Raw genomic sequence first — 18,483 nt, 5'->3', positions numbered from 1 at the left:
TTCTTTCCTTTTCGCTGTCTCCCTTCACCACTTTCTAACTGGGTTAAAAAATATTTTTATTTTGCTCTCTCCTACAACTTGTTCATCTCCATCGGTGAAAAAGTACTACGGGGACTTGTTAGACTCTCTCTGGGCTGTGCCTTCCCTTTATTTATTGCCGTTCATGGAAAGATGGTGCTGTTAGTGGTTATAATATATAGCTGCGAGAGAAACACACTGCCAGTAATATGCATAAATCAAACCAAGTATTTACTTAAAACAAAACAAAGCATCCAATTCACTCGACGGAACTTAATTGCATGTAAAGGAAGGTAATAGGAAGGGGGAAATGCAGACACAAGTGGGATGCAAGTTATTTTGTGTGTCTTTGATCTGTTGTTTGTCTCACAATCTATTCGTCATTATTTAAAAATAAAGTCCCTTGTGAGTCTGGGTTAATATGCCCTTTTGAAAACAGTATTGTCTTTCTACTACGCAGTTTGTCTAAATGTCACAAGTGTAGCAACTGCTGGGTTAGCTTCCTCTCCACAGTGCTTCTGGAATAACAGCATCGTGCTAGGATTAAGTGTGGCTTTGAGCATGGTATCAAACTGGTAAGCCCTGTTCTAGACACATTCCATTGCCCCTTCAGGCCCAGCCTCCAGCCTCCCTCCCTGCTCTGTGCCCCAGGAGGCTGACTTGTGTAGATATCAATGGGCTCCCTTGCACTGCAGCTTCTGGTTGGCCAGTAGGAGGGAGGAAGGAGGGGGGAGCATGAAGTCAGTGTATTTATTCCCCTGGCTCCCTCCCCGTCTGCTGGATGAATCCCTCCACTTCCTGAAGGTCTTAGTTCCTATAAGGCAGCCCTCAGCACATGGCACGGTCCATCCCTGGATTCCAGTTTCAGGGACTGCTCCTTGCACTGGCTCCTCCGACCTAGAAATGGAAGATCCACTCTTACCAGGTCAGCGATATTGCACCATCCATTGATATTCCCATATACCCTGCGTGTACCTTTGTGGTAGTCCCTTTACTAAACCTCCTCTAGAGTTATCCTAATTTGCCATCAGCTTCCTGCAGAGGCCCTCAGGTCAATAATAACCTTGATCGTGTGACAGGTTTCTATTCCAACTGTAACCTCAGAGCCTGTTTGATGGGTGGATATGGTGCCATGGGTAGTTAAGATTGTGACTTCTACCCCAGTACATGTGTAAATTGAATCCACCACTGTTACCAGAAGTCTGGACCCTGGGGATGGAGTAGAGATGATATGCAGAGTCACACCTCTACTTTCTTTGAAAATCTAAATCTATGCTGCAGTGCATCCTGGGGAATTCCTCTCCTCATATGCTGCCCTGCTAGGCCCTGATGCTCTTCTTCTGTTCCCTGCCCTAAAGGCGAGGACAGGGGTTGAGGAGTAAGAAGTCTGAGTGCTCACTGGAGAGGACTGTGCTCTCTCCATGCTTCCTGTCAGCATCTCCCCTCGGTGCAGTGCTGTTACATGCACACTGTGGTTTCCTGTATGTAGGAGAACCCCATGCATGGGATGGCCGTTTGCAGACAGCATTCCATATTGGCTGGTAACATCACATTCTAAGTATCCTATAGTGGTCGGCAAACTCATTAGTCAACAGAGCCAAATATCAACAGTAAAATGATTAAAGTTTCTTTTGAGAGCCAAATTTTTTAAACTTAAATTTCTTCTAACGCCACTTGTTCAAAATAGACTCACCTAGGCTGTGGTATTTTGTGGAAGAGCCACACTCAAGGGACCAAAGAGCCGCATGTGGCTTGCGAGCTGCAGTTTGCCGACCACGGCCCTAGACTATCCAGGCAAACCCATGCGGAATCCTACTCTTGATAATCTTCTCTCTAAATTAGCCCTGAAAGTCAGTGCCAGAAGTAAGTGAACTAATTTTATTTATTACTAAAGGCAACTCTAAATAATGCTCAAGTCCCTCCTCGGGCTTTTAAAGTGAGAGTCGCCTAGATGTGAGGAGGGACAACAAAAAGCTCCTTGGAGGTCTTGACTCCAAAACCCAGCCTCATTTGCATACTGCAGGGGCTGGGAATCCTGACCCTGCATCACCTCCCATCCCCTGTACCTTCTTACCTCCTTCCCCTTTCCACCATGCCAGAGTCCAAGCTCACAGGAAGGTCAAAAGCACACCAGACAACAGAACTAGTGCTGCCACCTGATTCTAACATTTGTCTCTGAATATTTACTCCTTCAAGGCTCAAGGTTCTTGGTGCCATCCCTGCATTGGAGTTTGGGAGAGCAGGCAGAAGAGGGTGGGAGGAGGCAGGGCTGCGTGCCTGGCCCCGGCTGCCTTGTGAGTTTCAGGCTCTCAGCTGGGCCAAGAGGGAAATGGCCCTTAGACCCAGGCCCCTACTTTTCCCAGGCTGGTGATGAATGAGCCCAGGCCCTGATGGAGGCATCAAAAGCCTGTGACAGCCCCACTCGAGTTGTAAACTATGAGGCTGAAAGTGCTTCCTGAGAGCCAGAGCCAGAGAAGGCCAGCTGATTTCAAATGCCACTGGGCCAGTCACTTTTGCCTGGGGAGGGAACCGTGGTCAGATGGCTGGGAGTGGGGCAGCCTGCTTTAGAGGTGGGGATTGATGAATGAGGAGGAGTGGTTTTCCAAGTCAAGTGTGGAGGAGGAAAATACCAAGTGTCAGAGGCGAATGAAAAGCACATGCCAGGCAGCCCTGAGGGGCTGAGTGTGTGAATAGTGAGTCATCTGGCTTTGGGACCCTGGATTCTTTGCATGATGTAACCTCCTGGTCTCTGCAGCGTTAGAATCAAGGCTCAGATTCCCAAACCATCTGTGAGCCTGGAGACTCACTGAATCATGGAACTTGATGTAGTATTTACTGTGACCCTAACGCAGACAATAGGGAATTGTGCCTGCATGCATCCACTTTCTTAGGTCTTGAAACCACTCCAAACGATTCTTTCTTCACCTATAAAAAGGGGATAAGAATATAAACCGTTTGGAGATGAAGGGATTGGAGATGATATTTTTAAAGTGATACAGCATATAGTTGGTGTTTAATAAATGACATCTATTCCAAATACTTATGAATAAAAACCATGACACTGTGTATGCAAGGCAGGAACGGAAATGCTTGGACTCCAGTCCCTCGGAAACACGGAAGAGATCTTTGCCAATGAGGCATCATGGAGATTCAGTTACACCTGTCAGGAAAAGTGCTTTCCAGGAAGCAAACCCAGTTACCCTCAGCAGCCCAAGACCATCCTTGCTGTCAGAATTTGCTCCACGTTCGCTGAGCCCAGAGCCCATTTTAGCTGCCAGTAGTAGAAGGGAGCACAATTTGGTGGTAGAGAGGTGATTGTTCAGAGGATGAAAGAAGTGAACACTTCTTAGTCTGGGTGCTCTGAGAAGAAGACACCATAGGATTAAATGTTAAAGGGAAAATATTAGGAAAAATGCCTGCAGGAGACAACGAGGAAGCTGGGAGAGTCCCCAGACCATAACGCAAATCTGACCTGAATGAAGGAAAGAGGGGGCGAGGTGGGCAGAAATGTTCTAGCATGCCGAAACCGGTTTGGCTCAATGGATAGAGCGTCGGCTTGGGGACTAAAGGGTCCCGGGTTCGATTCCGGTCAAGGGCATGTACCTTGGTTGCGGGCATATCCCCAGTAGGGGGTGTGCAAGAGGCAGCTGATCGATGTTTCTAACTCTCTATCTCTCTCCCTTCCTCTCTGTACAAAATCAATAAAATATATATATTTAAAAAAAAAAAAGAAAGAAAGAAAGAAAAAAGAAATGTTCTAGCATGCCATGCTGCTCATGAAGGCTCGTAGAGGGCACTAGTCCTGAGGCCAAAGTCAGCTGTCAGGAAGGAGCCCGTCTTAATCTCTGCCATGCCCAGTCATGGGCACGTGGCCTCATGGCAAATGTAGCAATGGGTTTCAGAGCCCAGCAGCTGGCATCTGGGGTCAATTATGTTCCTGTGATTGAAGGTCTTCCAGGCCCATTCTCGTGGCAGCCAAATACACTTTTTGTAAGAAAGTCTGCCCGAGGCAAACGATGATTGAAGGTAGGTAGCAAAAACAAATAAACAAACAAAACAAAAAACCCAAACACCAGCCACAAATCCCTCCCTGCCTGTCTGCGGGCGCCGAGCAATGTGATTTCACCGTTCCTCCCATCAAGATAGGGTTTCTCTTTCTACTTCTTGGATCTGGCCTCAACCACATCAGTTGCTTTGGCCACTGGAACATTCACAAATGTGGCACAGCAGAGGCCGGGAAGAATACGTGCTTGGGGCTTGCCCTCTTTTTGCTACTTTTGGAAATCTGAGATCTTCATGTGAACTCCCGGAGGACGGGAGACACCATAAAACAGACCGACCACCTAACCTGGCCCCAGCCACGCTGCCGGTGACCACGCCAAGCTGAACTAGAACCCAAAGAGTGAATGGATAGCCCTTCATATTGTGAGAACTCAAATGTGGCTGTTGTTTTAAGCCACTCAGTTGGGGCTGGCTTGTTAGGTAACAAAAGCCAACTGGCATCATGTGTGTCCATTTTATGGATGGGAAAACTGAAACCTGGAAGCAGGACAGAGTTCCTCAATGAACTGAAGCCTCTCGGTGTTAATCATCCTTCCTCAGTCTCCCATACCAAGCTGGGCGTGACCAGCTAGCTCTTGTTTGGGGCCAGTTTTACTTGTGCTGTTTGCTTAGAACTTGGGATCATTGGGAGATTAGGAGCCCTGAACTTTACTCTTAATAAACCTCTATTGAATGAATGATACTAAGGTCTTAGGAGACCCTTCTATGATATGGATGCTACTAGAACACAAGTAAGAGGAATTCCCAGTCTTCAAAGCATGGAAGGTGAGGGGTGCAGGGTATCTCTTAACCAGATTTTAAACACTGGCAGGAAGTGGAAGAGTTTATATTTTTCTTAAATTCTTCTTTACATTCTTCTTTACTACTGTGCTAGTCTCGTGAGCTACCGTTCATTCATTCAACAGATATCTATCGAGCATGCCCAGAACAAAGCAGACCAAGATCCTTGCCCCTGTAGAGCTTATAGTCTAGCAGGGGGAAAGATGATGAACTGGGTAAATAAGTAAGCTGTTTAGTATATTGGAAAACAACAAGTGCCAAGAATTAAAAATAAAAGGGGGAATGGGAGAGGAAGCAGTGGGCAGGGCTCATTCACAGTTTAGATAAGAGAGCCTGGATTGCCTCCTGAGAAGGTAACATTGGATTAGAGACTAAAGAAAGCATGGACCTCGGTGGGCAGGGCATCCCACAGTGAGCACAATGGCCCTGAGGGCAGAGCCTGGGGTGTTCAAGGAGCACTACTTCCTCCTGTCCATCACCAAGCACACTGAAGTGGTCTCCAAGCTTTTCTCCTGTGTCACCTTCTAAAATCTCAAGCTAGCCGAAACCGGTTTGGCTCAGTGGATAGACTCTCAGTGGATAGAGCATCGGCCTGCGTATTGAAAGGTCCCAGGTTCGATTTCGGTCAAGGGCATGTACCTTGGTTGCGGGCACATCCCCAGTATGGAGTGTACAAGAGTCAGCTGATCGATGATTCTCTCTCATCGATGTTTCTAACTCTCTATCCCTCTCTCTTCCTTTCTGTAAAAAAATCAATAAAATATATTTAAAAAAATAAAATAAAATCTCAAGCTTCTGCTGCCCCCCCCCCCCCTTTACCCCATAGTGGGAACAAGGAAGTGCTGAATTCAGACAGGTAAGTGTGAGGGGTGGTGGTGCACAGGTTAAAGTGAGGGCGATGAGTGCAGTGAGGAGCCACGTGGGAATTAGGAGCAGAGGAGTGACCGGACCTGACAGCATTTATCAGGATCCCTCCGGCAGGGGTGTTAAACACAGCCAGAAAGGAGGCCGGGGCTGAGCAGAGACTCTAGTGAGGCCGTTACAGCAATTGCCATGGACTTGCTTTGAACCGAACTAAAGCAGAGAAGTGTAGCCTGGGTCTATGTCAGAAGGAAGCCTCCGTCGCCGTGTGTTGGGGGAAATATTGAGTCGTGTCTCTCCGCCAGCATTATGGTGCCTGAGAGAGCAGCCAAGGGGACGTTGCTTCTGGACCTGGACACGGTCTGCTTCGATGATGACAGCGAAGCCCTGAACAGCCGGTTCAACTTCACCGAGCCATCCGGAGTGGGGAGCCGCCGCAGATTCTCACAGGAGCCAGCTGGCTCTGGGAAGATGGTGGTCAGTGAACGGTCATTGCGTCGCTGAGAGGGCATGGGGGGAGCTGGGCTAGCATGCACAGTGCTTCCGCTGCCCCTGAGAGAGCAATTTCCAAGGCGGCTCCCTCCCTGCACGGCTGTAACGGACACACGTAACCGTGACTCTGTTTTCCCCGTTCGCTCTTTATTTTACCCAAGTTCCGAATTGTCTGTTATGCACAGTTATGCCTGGGGTGCTAAAGACTGAATTCTCTCTTGCGTAGCTGCAGTTTGCTCTGCCTGCTTAGTGCCTCCTGGACTCAAGCACTCTGGTATATTGAGAGCTCCTGGACAGTGGTGGTGAGAGGTGAGAGAGAGCAGGTCTAGAGATGAGAGGAAGCAGGTGAGTGTGTCCTGCTATCTGTAGCCTTGTAAGATCACTGCAGGCCCAGAGGAAAATGGGAAAGTGAGGCTGTTTAGGTAGCCTCACTCAACAGCATCCCCACAGGGGCAAAAGCAGATTTGGAAGCAGGGTGGGCATGAAAAGCAGATCTCGCAGGAAAAGCTGACTTGGCTCAGTAATTGAACATTGACCTATGAACCAGGAGGTCACGGTTCGATTCCCAGTCGGGGTACATGCCCAGATTGCAGGTTAGATCCCCAGTGTGGGGGATGCAGAAGGCAGCAGATCAATGATTCTCTCTCATCATTGATGCTTCTGTCTCTCTCTCCTCTCCCTTCCTCTCTGAAATCAATAAAAATATATTAAAAAAGAAGAAGAAAAGAAAAGCGGATCTCAGGGAGCTGTATGAAGGGAAAAGGAAGGGCAGAGGAAGGCTGTGGGGGTGTTTGGGGGGGGGGCAGAGGTTCTGATTCCAGGGGGGAAGGGGCTTTGCATCAGAGATAATCCTCAGGGAGGAGAGCAAGCAGCCCACTAGGAGGCATATTTTCACCTGCCCCCTTCTCCACCTCCCATCCCAAGCTCTTCTTTTGTCCCCATGAGCATCTTTACCAATTTTATTCAGTGTCAGCTAAAAAATAATTTTAATCTTTTTCTGTTTAAGAAATTAATACATGCTCAATGTAGAAAACATAGAAAAGCATTGCCATTCAGTGATAACCACGAATAGCATTTTGGTGTATTTCCTTCTTCACTATACCCAGATTTTATGTATATTCTCTCCATATATGCATACGTATTTTAAATGATGGAATTATTCCTGCATATACAATAGAATTCTATAGTGTGCTTCTCTTCAGCTAACCTGCAGTCTTGAGCCTGTTGGGCAATAGTACTTGAGAAACGTCTTTAAACATAGATTCTTCCCAATAAATTCTTTAGCAGTGAGCAGAGAATGGGCGCAATGGACAGTCATTGGGCGTAACGCTTTAAAGTTCCTTATGCAGGCAAAATGCTTTCCAGAAAGGTTTTCCAGTTTGCGTGTCTGCTTATAGAGAGAAAAATGTCTTCATCAGTTGAATTAAAAGGGATTGCTTTTCTGTGTTTTAATCTGATATCTCTGTTTTAACCTAGTTGATTGGTGATCTCGATTATGAAAATCCCAGTAATCTAGCAGCTGGCAATATATACAGTGTGACGATCCAGGTGCAGGATGTTGCCCCTCCCTACTACAAAAGCAAGTATCGTTTTGACTTATGTCATGATTGAAGCATCTTCCTTGAGCAGCAGTGACTAGGCTGCCAGGCAGTACTCAGCCCAGTACTGGGCTAGGTGTTTGTGTGAAAGAGGAGACTTCACAAAACCCACACGCTTGGGAATCCGCCCTGCTTCCTCCTGCCCATCACCAAGCACACTAAAGTGGTCTCCAAGCTTTTCTTTGGTGTCACCTTCTAAAACCTCAAGCTTCTGCTGCCCCTTCCCTCACCCCGCCCCCAACCCACTAGTGCTGCTCAAATGCAGAACCTCCTCTTTCTTGGCTGAATTACAACATTTGAGAATCTTTAACACGTTAACCGCCCTGTCAGTCACTGGGCTGACCATATTTTCTGTGTGTTAAGGATCTCTCTGACTTTGTCTTGTTCTTTTCCAAAGCATCCTCTACATTTCTGACAGTGATTTTTAGGAAATGCAAACGTCATCATATTACTTTCTTGTTTAAAGCCCTGGAGGGTCTCCCCATAGCTGTCAAGTTCAAGTTCTAATTATTTGGCACCCAAGGACTTTCACCATTCCGTCCTTGCCTAACTCCCTAACTTTAGCTCCAGCCGCTTGCTTCTAACCCCCCTTCTTTCTAACTAGGCCAAACAACTTGCCGTTTTTCTGAATGAATCGTGCAGTTTATACTTTGATATCCATGCATATGCCTAGAATCACACCCCCATGACCCCCCTCCCCCCATTTGTCTAGCTCTAATGATCTTTGTGAAGCTCAGCTTGCACTTCCTCTGGCTTCTGTAGTGACCTGTGCATTTGTTTATCAGAAGGAACTGCCTGAAGCATCTCAAAGGCAGGAACTTCCAGGTCTTATTCTCCTTGCAATCTCAATATTTTGCACAGCACCTGTTACACAGGAAATGCTTTAAAAATCCTATATAATAAAAGCCTAATGTGCTAAGTGTCTGGTCATCTCCTCGGCCATTCAACTAATCAAAGCATAATCTGCTATTGATATGCTAAGACTGCTCAACCACTCGCTATGACATGCACTGACCACCAGGGGACAGATGCTCTGACTGGTAGTCCAGCTGATTGGGACTGAACTCTCCTGCAGTCCCTCCCCAGCTGGCCAACCTCCCTTGTCCCTCCCTGACCCTGATCATGCACCAATGGGGTCCCTGGGCCTGGCCTGCATTCTCTCACAATCTGGGCTGAGGGACCCGTCCCGTTCCCCCACCCTCACCACCAGTGCACAAATTTTGTGCACCAGTTCTCCAGTGTTTAATAAACAACTCAATGAGAATAGAATACTGTGGTTTAAATGTTTTCTGTTTCTCTTTTTAGATAACATCTACATTTATGTCCTAACAAGCCCAGAAAATGAGTTTCCTCTTGTCTTTGATCAGCCATCCTATGTCTTTGACGTGTCAGAAATAAGCCCAGGTGAGTAACAGATGAAAAACAGGCCACAGAGCTCTCTTGACAGACTCCAACCAGACGTGCACTCGGCGGAGGGGAAGCTCCGTTCCAGAGGCCCTGAGTGGTGTTGTGTGCAGCGATTCACAGCTGAATCGAGTTTATTGCATCTCTTATTCTTTTTAAATCACCCTCACTGCTGAGGAGCCCTTCAGGTGAACTCTAGATTTTGAAAACTGTTGATTAAACTGCATTTCTCTGAACCCCCTGATTGCTTGCCTGAGTGCTTGATTCCCCTAATCCTCCTTTGTTGTAGCCGAAGTTTTCCCTCGCTCTCCACTGTGATGTTTATCTAGCTCATTCGGAGAATTTAAATTTAAAAATAGAGAAAAGGTTTCCCATTTCTAGAGTTCCTTCATTTAAAAACAAAATAAAGACATCTTCTCTCCCTTATTAGGGTTCCCTGGAGGCCTCTTTTTTGCCCTTCACAATGCCTGGATTTCTGCAGGCTCTTCCCCTTTAAAGAGGGGACTCCTTGCCCTCCCCCTCCCCCTACCCCTTTTCTATCAGTTTGACAGTGGTCTGATTAACTCCAGTAATCAATTTTTGATTCTTTTATCATGGACACTACTATATTTAAAACCAAAGGCTAAACCAAAACACTCCTAAAATTATACCCTCTCCATTTTATTCTCTCTTTATGATGGTCTCTATTTCCTGACATTAAGTTTTAAAACATCAAAAAAGGGTCTAAAGGAAATGGTTTTAATTCTTTATCCCTTACCCAGTGCCTACCAAGTGCAATAGGAATAGACTCTTTGTCAATTCAGAGATCCCCCTCCAGTTATTGATCCCCTACTTTGAATCCAGCGCCTGGTGCTGGGGTTAAGTTAAGTAGTTGGATGAGAGAAGGTTTCTGCTGTTGAGGAGTAAAACTTAGGAAAACAAACTTCCACAAAACAAGCAAGCCAGAGCTGCAGCAGTCCCATCAACAAGGTTTGTAAAATAAACAAAATGGAACAGTATTTAAAAATCGACACCCTGTAATATGATATCTAATCTCTGGGGAGTACAACAGAAACTAATATAAGACTGTATGTCAACTAATTGAAAAAATAAAAAAATGATTAAAACATTTTTAAAAATCTATATTCTGTAATCCTCCATTGCTAAACTCTTACAAATTATTTGTTTTTCGCCCTAACCAGTTTGGCTCAGTGGATAGAGTGTCAACCTGTGGAGTGAAGGGTCCCAGGTTCGATTCCGGTCAAGGGCACATATCTTGGTTGCAGACTCCTCCCTGGCCCAGGCCTTGGTCAGGGCTTGTGCAGGAGGCAACCAATCCATGTGCCTCTTCACATCTACCCTGTTTCCCTGAAAATAAGACAGTGTCTTATATTAATTTTTTCTCCCAAAGTTGTGCTAGGTTTTATTGGGTCGGCAGCTAAGTAATTGCGGGTTTCACACATATATGGCTTCAGTTGAATTTTTAGGTTTGCAGACGCAGTACAAATGTAAAACACATTTTGTTATTTGATAGTTGGCTATTCAGCTGTTAATCAGTAAAAAAAGTTTTTTGATCTGTTTTGTAGTTTTCTTTTGGCATTCGTTGAAAAATGGAAAATCAAAAGGAACATTTTTGTCATATTTTGCTTTTTTATTTCCGCAAAGGGAAAAACTCATCGCAAGCTCATAAAAAGTTATGTGCTGTTTATGGTGACGAAGCCTTAAAAGAACGGCAGTGTCAAAATTGGTTTGCCAAATTTCGTTCTGGTGATTTTTCACTCAAAGATGAAAAACGCTCTGGTCGTCCAGTTGAAGTTGATGACGCCCTAATCAAAGCAATAATCAATTCGGACTGTCACAGTACAACACGTGAGATTGCAGAGAAGCTTCATGTATCACATACATGCATTGAAAATCACTTAAAACAACTTAGCTATGTTCAAAAACTCGATACATGGGTTCCTCACGAACTGAAAGAATCACAGTTAACGCAACACATTAGCAGCTGTGATTTGCTAAAGAAACGTAATGAAAATGATCCATTTTTAAAACGACTGATAACTGGCGATGAAAAATGGGTTGTTTACAACAATATCAAGCGGAAAAGATCGTGGAGCAGGCCAGGTGAACCAACTCAAACAACATCAAAAGCTGATATTCATCAAAAGAAGGTTTTGTTATCAGTTTGGTGGGATTACAAAGGAATTGTCTACTTTGAACTCTTACCACCCAACCGAACGATCAATTCTGATGTCTACATTGAACAACTAATGAAATTAAACAATGCAGTTGAAGAAAAGCGGCCCGAATTGACAAATCGAAAAGGTGTTGTATTCCATCATGACAATGCAAGGCCACACACATCTTTGGTCACTCGGCAAAAATTAATGGAGCTTGGTTGGGATGTTTTGCCACATCCACCATATAGTCCTGACCTTGCACCATCTGATTATTTTTTGTTTCGATCTTTACAAAACTCCTTGAATGGTAAAAATTTCAATAATGATGATGATGTCAAATCGTACTTGATTCAGTTTTTTGCTAATAAAAACCAGAAGTTTTTTGAACATGGGATTATGATGCTGCCTGAAAGATGGCAAAAGGTCATTGATCAAAATGGGCAATACATTACAGAATAAAGTTATTTAGTTCCATGAAAAAATTGTCTTTGATTTTCTTTTTAAAATCCGCAATTACTTAGTTGCCAACCCAATATTTTCAGGGGATGTCTTATCTTTCCATGCGCTAGGTCTTATTTTCGGAGGATGTCTTACTTTCGGGGAAACACGGGTATGTTTCCCTCTGTCTTTCCCTCTCTCTTCCACGCTCCCTAAAAAAAAAATCAATGGAAAAATATCCTCGGGTGAGGATTAACAAAAAACAAAACAAACAAAAATTGTTTATTTTTCATCTCATGTATTACAGAAAGTGTGAAAAATACAAAAGACTTTTGGAATGCATTTTGCAGTGTTGCCTATGGTAGCATAATGACTGGCGATGTTGAAATCTGCATAAAGGCGTGGATTGTCTTTTATGCCTCACAGTATGGCTTGGATCACAGGACCAGTGACCTAGTGGGCGTTCATTAGCATAATCTGAATTTAATAGAACGGAAGATATAAAACATCAGAGTTTGAACAGTAAAGGGACCTTCAAGAGCTTTTTCTGCCCTCGCAGAGAGAGTGTCTGCTCCTGGACCCTCCCTGCACCCTCAGAGCAGAACTAATCTCGGCACTTTGTTCTTCCAGCCAGAGCCCGGATTGGACAGGTGCAGGCCGCTGACAGAGACTTCCCCCAGAGCAGCACCGTGTACTCCATCTCCACTGGGGGGGCCAGCCCCCAGTACCCGAGCATATTTTGGATTAATCCCAAAACAGGAGAGCTCCAGCTGATGACTAAAGTGGACTATGAAACAACCCCCGTCTATATTCTCAGCATCCAGGCCACCAACCATGAGGATACCAGCTCCGTTACTGTGAGTGGGTCTGTTTTGGTGTGTTCACGCCAGCCTGAATGGCTGATGTGGGGTGTCTCTGAAGATATCGTAATAGGGCACATCCTCCGAATGCGACAGGAATTGACTAGTGGTGTCTAGGATGGTACAATCGGACTCACAGAGTGGTGTCCAGGAAATAAAGATGGACGCCCGTGTGTGTGGGTGACAGGGAGGAGCGCTGAGGCTGATGGTCTCTCTGTAGGAGAAGTGTCCTCTGGTTGCCCTTTTACACGTGCTCTCACAGTGGGCTGGAGGGAGATGCTCGCTGCCACGTGTGGGGTGTGGTTTTGTAGCGATGCATGTCCTCCCCACTCCCAGGAGCTTTGCTGTGTTCCTACCCTACCCCCGTCACACCAGATGAGGCAGACCTTCAAGTGATGTGGCTTGACTGGGGCTACCCTTCTTCTCAACCTTTGATGCTAAGAACCTGGTTAAAGGCAGACTCTGAGCCCTCCAGTCTGAGAAGGGCCCGAGAGTCTGCATTCCCAACAGGCTTCCAAGGGGTGCCGTCGCCCCTGGTCCAGGCCCGCATTTGGAGTAACAAGGGTTTTGTTTGTTTGTTTGTTTGTTTTTTATATTTTATTGATATTTTTACAGAGAGGAAGAGAGAAAGATAGAGTTAGAAACATCGACGAAAGAGAGACATTGACCAGCTGCCTCTTGCACACCCCCTACTGGGGATGTGCCCGCAACCAAGGTATATGCCCTTGTCCGGAATCGAACCCAGGACCTTTCAGTCCACAGGCTCTATCCACTGAGTCAAACCGGTTTCAGCTGGCGTAACGAGGTGTAACAGGTCTGTGCTGTCAGTGGTTAGTGTCATCTGAAACTATAATATGATGGCCACAAGGACATCTTGCTCTTTCCCATTAGTGAAGTGGAAAAGCATAAGGCAAAAGGAACTCTCAGTGAGCGGCAGGCAGCCCCGTGTGATAGAGGAAATGACTGGAGACAGAGTTCATTTCTCAACTTTGATCCCAATTTTCCAAGGGGGGTCGGAGCTGCGCGTATCTCCGTGTCCCAATTTCTCAGTCTTTTAAATGGAAAGTCACCCGATCGCCCAAAGCCTGACTAGTCCAGCTCCTCTCCTGACTTGCTTTGAATTATCTGGACGATGGTTTTAATGATGCGTGAGGCTCAGCATTGCCTGCTGAGGGAGAGACGTGCTAAGCTGGAGATAATTGTAGTGTTTGTTAGGCCGGCTTTTTTTGGGGGGGGAAAAATGAATGGACTCCACTCTGGGAGCTGACTAGAGTGAACATTTCAATTTATTCCAGGTCTCGGAAATTGTTGAAATCCCCAAATTTCAAAGGGAGAATACATTTGACTCAAAACTCGTAAGCTTTTCAAAAGGGTGATGATCACATAAGTCCCTTTCGGGGCTGACAGTCTATGATTCTGTGCTGGCAGGTGTCCCAGTCCATATTCCAATCCTCCAGGCATAAAAGACAGCAGTGAAAGAGAATCGCCTGGCCCTGCTCGTGGCAGGTGATCACCACCCGCTTAGTGCATTCTAATAGCCCGGGCTACAGATGAGATCCCAGCTAAGCCAGGCTCTCTCGTTTCATCCCAGTGGTTCTCTAGCCTGGCTGCGTATTAGAATCAGCTGGGGAACATAAAAAAAAAAAAAAAAAAAAAAAAGGTACTTCAGAGTCCAATTTATTTGGTCTGGAGTGGGCCTGAGAAAGCAGGGTTGAGAACCATTGCTCAATATCCCCAAGTTAAAAATGTCACCTGCAATTCACAAGGGCAGTGAGCAAGGAAGTACAGAGGCTCACCGTGAACCCATCATGATTACTGGAAAAACAGCCCAGCATTATCTGGGGATGAGCCCCATGCGTTTAGGTGCATTTACGTGGGGCTCTGTAAATGTATACATATATTATGCACACATGCACACACACACACAGAGTACAGAAGTTAATAATATAAGGCTTGGAGGAGTAGGGTAGGCCTGTGTTCAAACCCAAGTTCTGGAACTCACCAGCTGAATGGCCTTGGGTCAATGATCTAACCTCTCTAAACCTCAGTGTCATCATCTGTAAAGTGGGAATGATCATATCGTCTATCTCCGGAAAGGTTAAATGAGCTAAACCACAAGAGCGCAGAGCCCCGGCTGGGCCTGGCACACAGGAAGTGCTCAGTCAGTTTTAGCTGCTGACAATGGCCACCTTTTTGCCATTCCAGGTTACTGTTAACGTCCTGGAAGAAAATGATGAAAAGCCAATTTGTATCCCAAACTCTTATTTCCTGGCCATCCCAGCGGATCTGAAAGTTGGCACAAACATTCAAAACTTCAAGCTGATGTGTACTGACCGCGATTCCAGCCCCAGGTCCTTTCGCTACTCCATTGGCTCAGGTAGGGAACCTGACACAGCCTGGCTCCTGGGGGTGGAGCCTTAACCACTCACTGGTCGTGGAGAATGGGGGTGGGGGGGTGGGGGGGGCTGTGCTCTCATGCTGATTTTGGGCACAGTGTGTATGGGTGTGGGGTTGTAAATGAGGAAAGCAGGGATAAGGAGCGTACTGGTCACAGTGCCTCCCAGTCCTCATCTTGGCTTCCCCTTCTCTTCACCTAACTCCTCCCAGATTCCCACACAAGGCTGCCTAGAGGCCCAATGGAGGGTGTATGCCACTGATGGTGACCCCCAAATTCCAAGACTATATCACATGATTCATGAGTATTATTAATGTAGTTGAGATTTTTTTTTAGTCCAATTGCTTGACCTGCAAGCTTATAATGGGGGCAGGGAATCCCAGTCCTCTCTCTGGATAATAATAGATTAAATAGATTCTATGCATTTTAAATGTATCCTCAGGAATTCTCTTCTGCTCCATTCATTTGCTCTCTTTAAAAATATACCACTGTGTGTGGGGAGGGGGAGGATAGCAAAGGGAGTGGTAGGGGGGGAGGGGGAAGAGGACCCCTCAATGGAAGTAAGACCAGAATAGCTCATCTAATGAAGTGCTGGGGTCAGAGATTTAAACCCAAACAAGCAGAATAATTCCAAGTGAAAGACTAAACCCCATCTTGGCCGCCTGCTGGGCCCTGGTGAGCATGAACTCTGAGCAGTAGGGAGCCTCTTGAGCAGGCTGTGTCACAAAACCAGGGGCAGAGGCAGCCTGGAGACTGCAGTTGCCGAAGATGGAAATAACACATACTGAGAACCCTCAGGCCTGTACGGAGCACTTCGCTGCTAAGGGAGTAAAAATTGCATCATCTCCTGCTCCATTTACTGGTTTTCCATCGGTAATGAGTCTGGAGCCACTGGAGGAATGAGCGAGGGCTGCTTGGGCGGGCAGCCTTCCTGCGCTGTTCTCTGAGCTGTGAGCCTTGAGCCCTAACAGACTGCATGGGGGGGGGGGGGAGGGTAATGGGGTAGATTCAGGAGGGCCCAGGACTGCAATCCCTGCAGAGGAACTCCAGGGACATATGTCACCAGTTCTGGTGGCCCACCAACTTCCACGAAAGGCATGAAGTGAATTTGCCCTATGGCTAGGGATGTGGCCCCCTCAACCCTCGTGTGCCCATTTCTTGGTCTGAGAGCAAGTTACATGTGGTTACCAAATAAATGCTGCATGATAAGGATTAGCCAGAGAGGTCGCACCAGGATTATGCAATCTCTGCCTGATGCTCTGTACGATAGCGGCCATTCTCCTGGGACAGGTGGGCTGTTGTCCTTTCCTGCTCTCATCCTCGTTGCAGCCACACTGGTTGTGAGCAAGACTTTCTTTATACTCATGGAACTTTCTGGTACAGACAAGGCCGATAGTGTCACCCCTGGTGCATCAGAAGTAGTCTACATAGAGGTATGGACATGTGTGGAAAAGACTGGATGTAGTTTTCCACTAAACATTTGTTTCTCGCTCTCTTTTCTTCCTTTGCTCCAAATCCTTGTCTCAAAATCTCCTTTAGGCAATGTCAACCATCATTTCACCTTTTCTCCCAATGCTGGGTCCAACATCACACGCCTGCTCCTGGCAACTCGTCTTGACTATCCTGGTGGGCTGGACAAGACCCGGGACTACAAGCTGCTCGTCTACATCACTGATGACAACTTGCTGTCCAGCAGGAAGAAAGCTGAGGCCCTGGTGGAAACAGGGACGGTGACACTGAGTATCAGCGTCATTCCTCACCCAACCACGATTGTCACTACGACCCCCTGGGTAAGGATGTGGGGACCTGCACCCCTCAGATCCTTGTGAATAACGCCGATGGAGCCCTTTGACCCAGGAGAGATATGTGGGTCGGCTGAACAGAGTTGAGGTGTTAGGATGTTGCCAGAAATGGCACCCAGGGGCTACATTGGAGTAGTCACTGTGGGTAAACAGAGATCTGGGTGAGGCCTGAGACTCGTAGAACCATTAACGTTACCACTTTTGCTAAAGAAGGGAGTACACTTGTGTAGGAACTTGTGCTAGATCAGGTACTGGCCGGCTGTGGTACAGGAGACAATGTTCATGGGCATGTGGCTAGCTGCCACCTTTACAAGCCCTTCTCTGCTTGCTCTGAAGGACCAGGAAGTCTGTGTGTGAGAGCAGGTAGCCGCCGGGTGTTCTTCTTCCACTTCTTTTGAAGCGTTGCCATGCACCCATCTGTACCCTCCTCCCCATCTTCACGCTATCAAAGTTAATTCATTCAATCTACAAGGATTGATTTCACACCTATGGTATGCCATTCATTTTGGTGAGCAAACCCAACATGATCTCTGCTCTCATGGAATTTATAATCTGGATCAGTTGCTCTCAATGTCTGGTCCCTGGCCAGCGGCATTCGCATCACCTGGACATGTGTTAGAAATGCACATTCCATAATATTAGAGCTGTACCTCACCCAACCATGATCCTCACCACAACCTCACGGAAAGGAACCTGGAACCCCCAGACCTAATAGATCAGAGACTCTGGGGTTGGGGCCCAACAATCTGTGTTTTTAAACTCTGGGATTCTCGTGGATGCTAGCTGGAGAGCCACCGATTTAAAGGGCATGTACAAATACATGCCATTTAATAAAGGCATGCGATTTAATAAAATAACTAGAGATGGTGATAAGTGGTAGGAAGAAAAATAAGCAGGCACCGAAAGAGAACCAGGGTGACGGAGGGAGGGAGATCTGACCTCTGACCACAGGACCCGCTCCCCCTGCGCTGTGGAGGAACCGACTTATATTGGTGCTGACTCTTCCGTCCCCTTTCCTTCTGTTCCCAGTAAAAGTCACCCCTTGGTCGGCAGCCCCACACGTGCAGTATGCCAAAGGAATGGTAATCAAAACCTTAGGAAATCACCTTTGACACATGGTCAGATGTTGCCTCTTGGTCTTACCAAGATTGGGTGCATTAATGTTCATTTTCTAGGTGCTTGAGTCCGTATCACCCCAGTGAATGGAGGCATACGGTAACCTTAAGAGTTTTCATTTGCCGTAGGAACCAGTAAGCTCCTGAGTGAGGAACTGCTGCATTCCTGAGGCTTACAGCATGACCCAGTTGTAGCATGCGCACTCCTGAAATCCCCGTCGCTTGCTAATCTGTCTCCCACTCTTGAGAAGCAAGCGCTGAGCTTGAGGTTTCACTGTGATATCAGCCCACTCACCTGGCAGCGCAGCTGCAGTGAACACCAACAAGCCTACCAAAGTGTTACAAAAAACAACGTTCGTGGCTCATGCCTTCCCAGTGAGAGACAGTGGCGCGATTAGTCCCTGAGCTATGCCATTTTGGGGCAGGGAAAAAAGCCAATGGAATTTTTAGCTTTTGGGAAGGGGAAGAAAGACAGAGAATAAAATTAGGCCTAGCGTTG

At 46.5% G+C, this 18,483-nt stretch overlaps 1 protein-coding gene across 1 annotated transcript in view; it reads left to right on the top strand.

Annotated features, from left to right (window-relative positions):
* The window catches only part of CDHR3 (cadherin related family member 3), a gene marked incomplete at both ends in the record, with an annotated part of 52,666 nt that overhangs the window by 26,362 nt on the left and 7,821 nt on the right, over positions 1–18,483 (top strand). The window contains 6 exons of the mRNA XM_084897819.1: positions 6,027–6,198; positions 7,690–7,801; positions 9,117–9,215; positions 12,443–12,669; positions 14,878–15,049; positions 16,607–16,857. Coding sequence (XP_084753945.1) covers positions 6,027–6,198; positions 7,690–7,801; positions 9,117–9,215; positions 12,443–12,669; positions 14,878–15,049; positions 16,607–16,857 — 1,033 coding nt within the window. The remainder of the gene's footprint in view (positions 1–6,026; positions 6,199–7,689; positions 7,802–9,116; positions 9,216–12,442; positions 12,670–14,877; positions 15,050–16,606; positions 16,858–18,483) is intronic.

The sequence above is a fragment of the Pipistrellus hanaki genome (assembly GCF_964339955.1).
Source record: "Pipistrellus hanaki genome assembly, chromosome: 10".
NCBI classification, from domain to species: Eukaryota; Metazoa; Chordata; class Mammalia; order Chiroptera; family Vespertilionidae; genus Pipistrellus; species Pipistrellus hanaki.
Note: the sequence above shows the minus strand (reverse complement) of the source record. Positions and strands in the feature narration are given on the sequence as shown.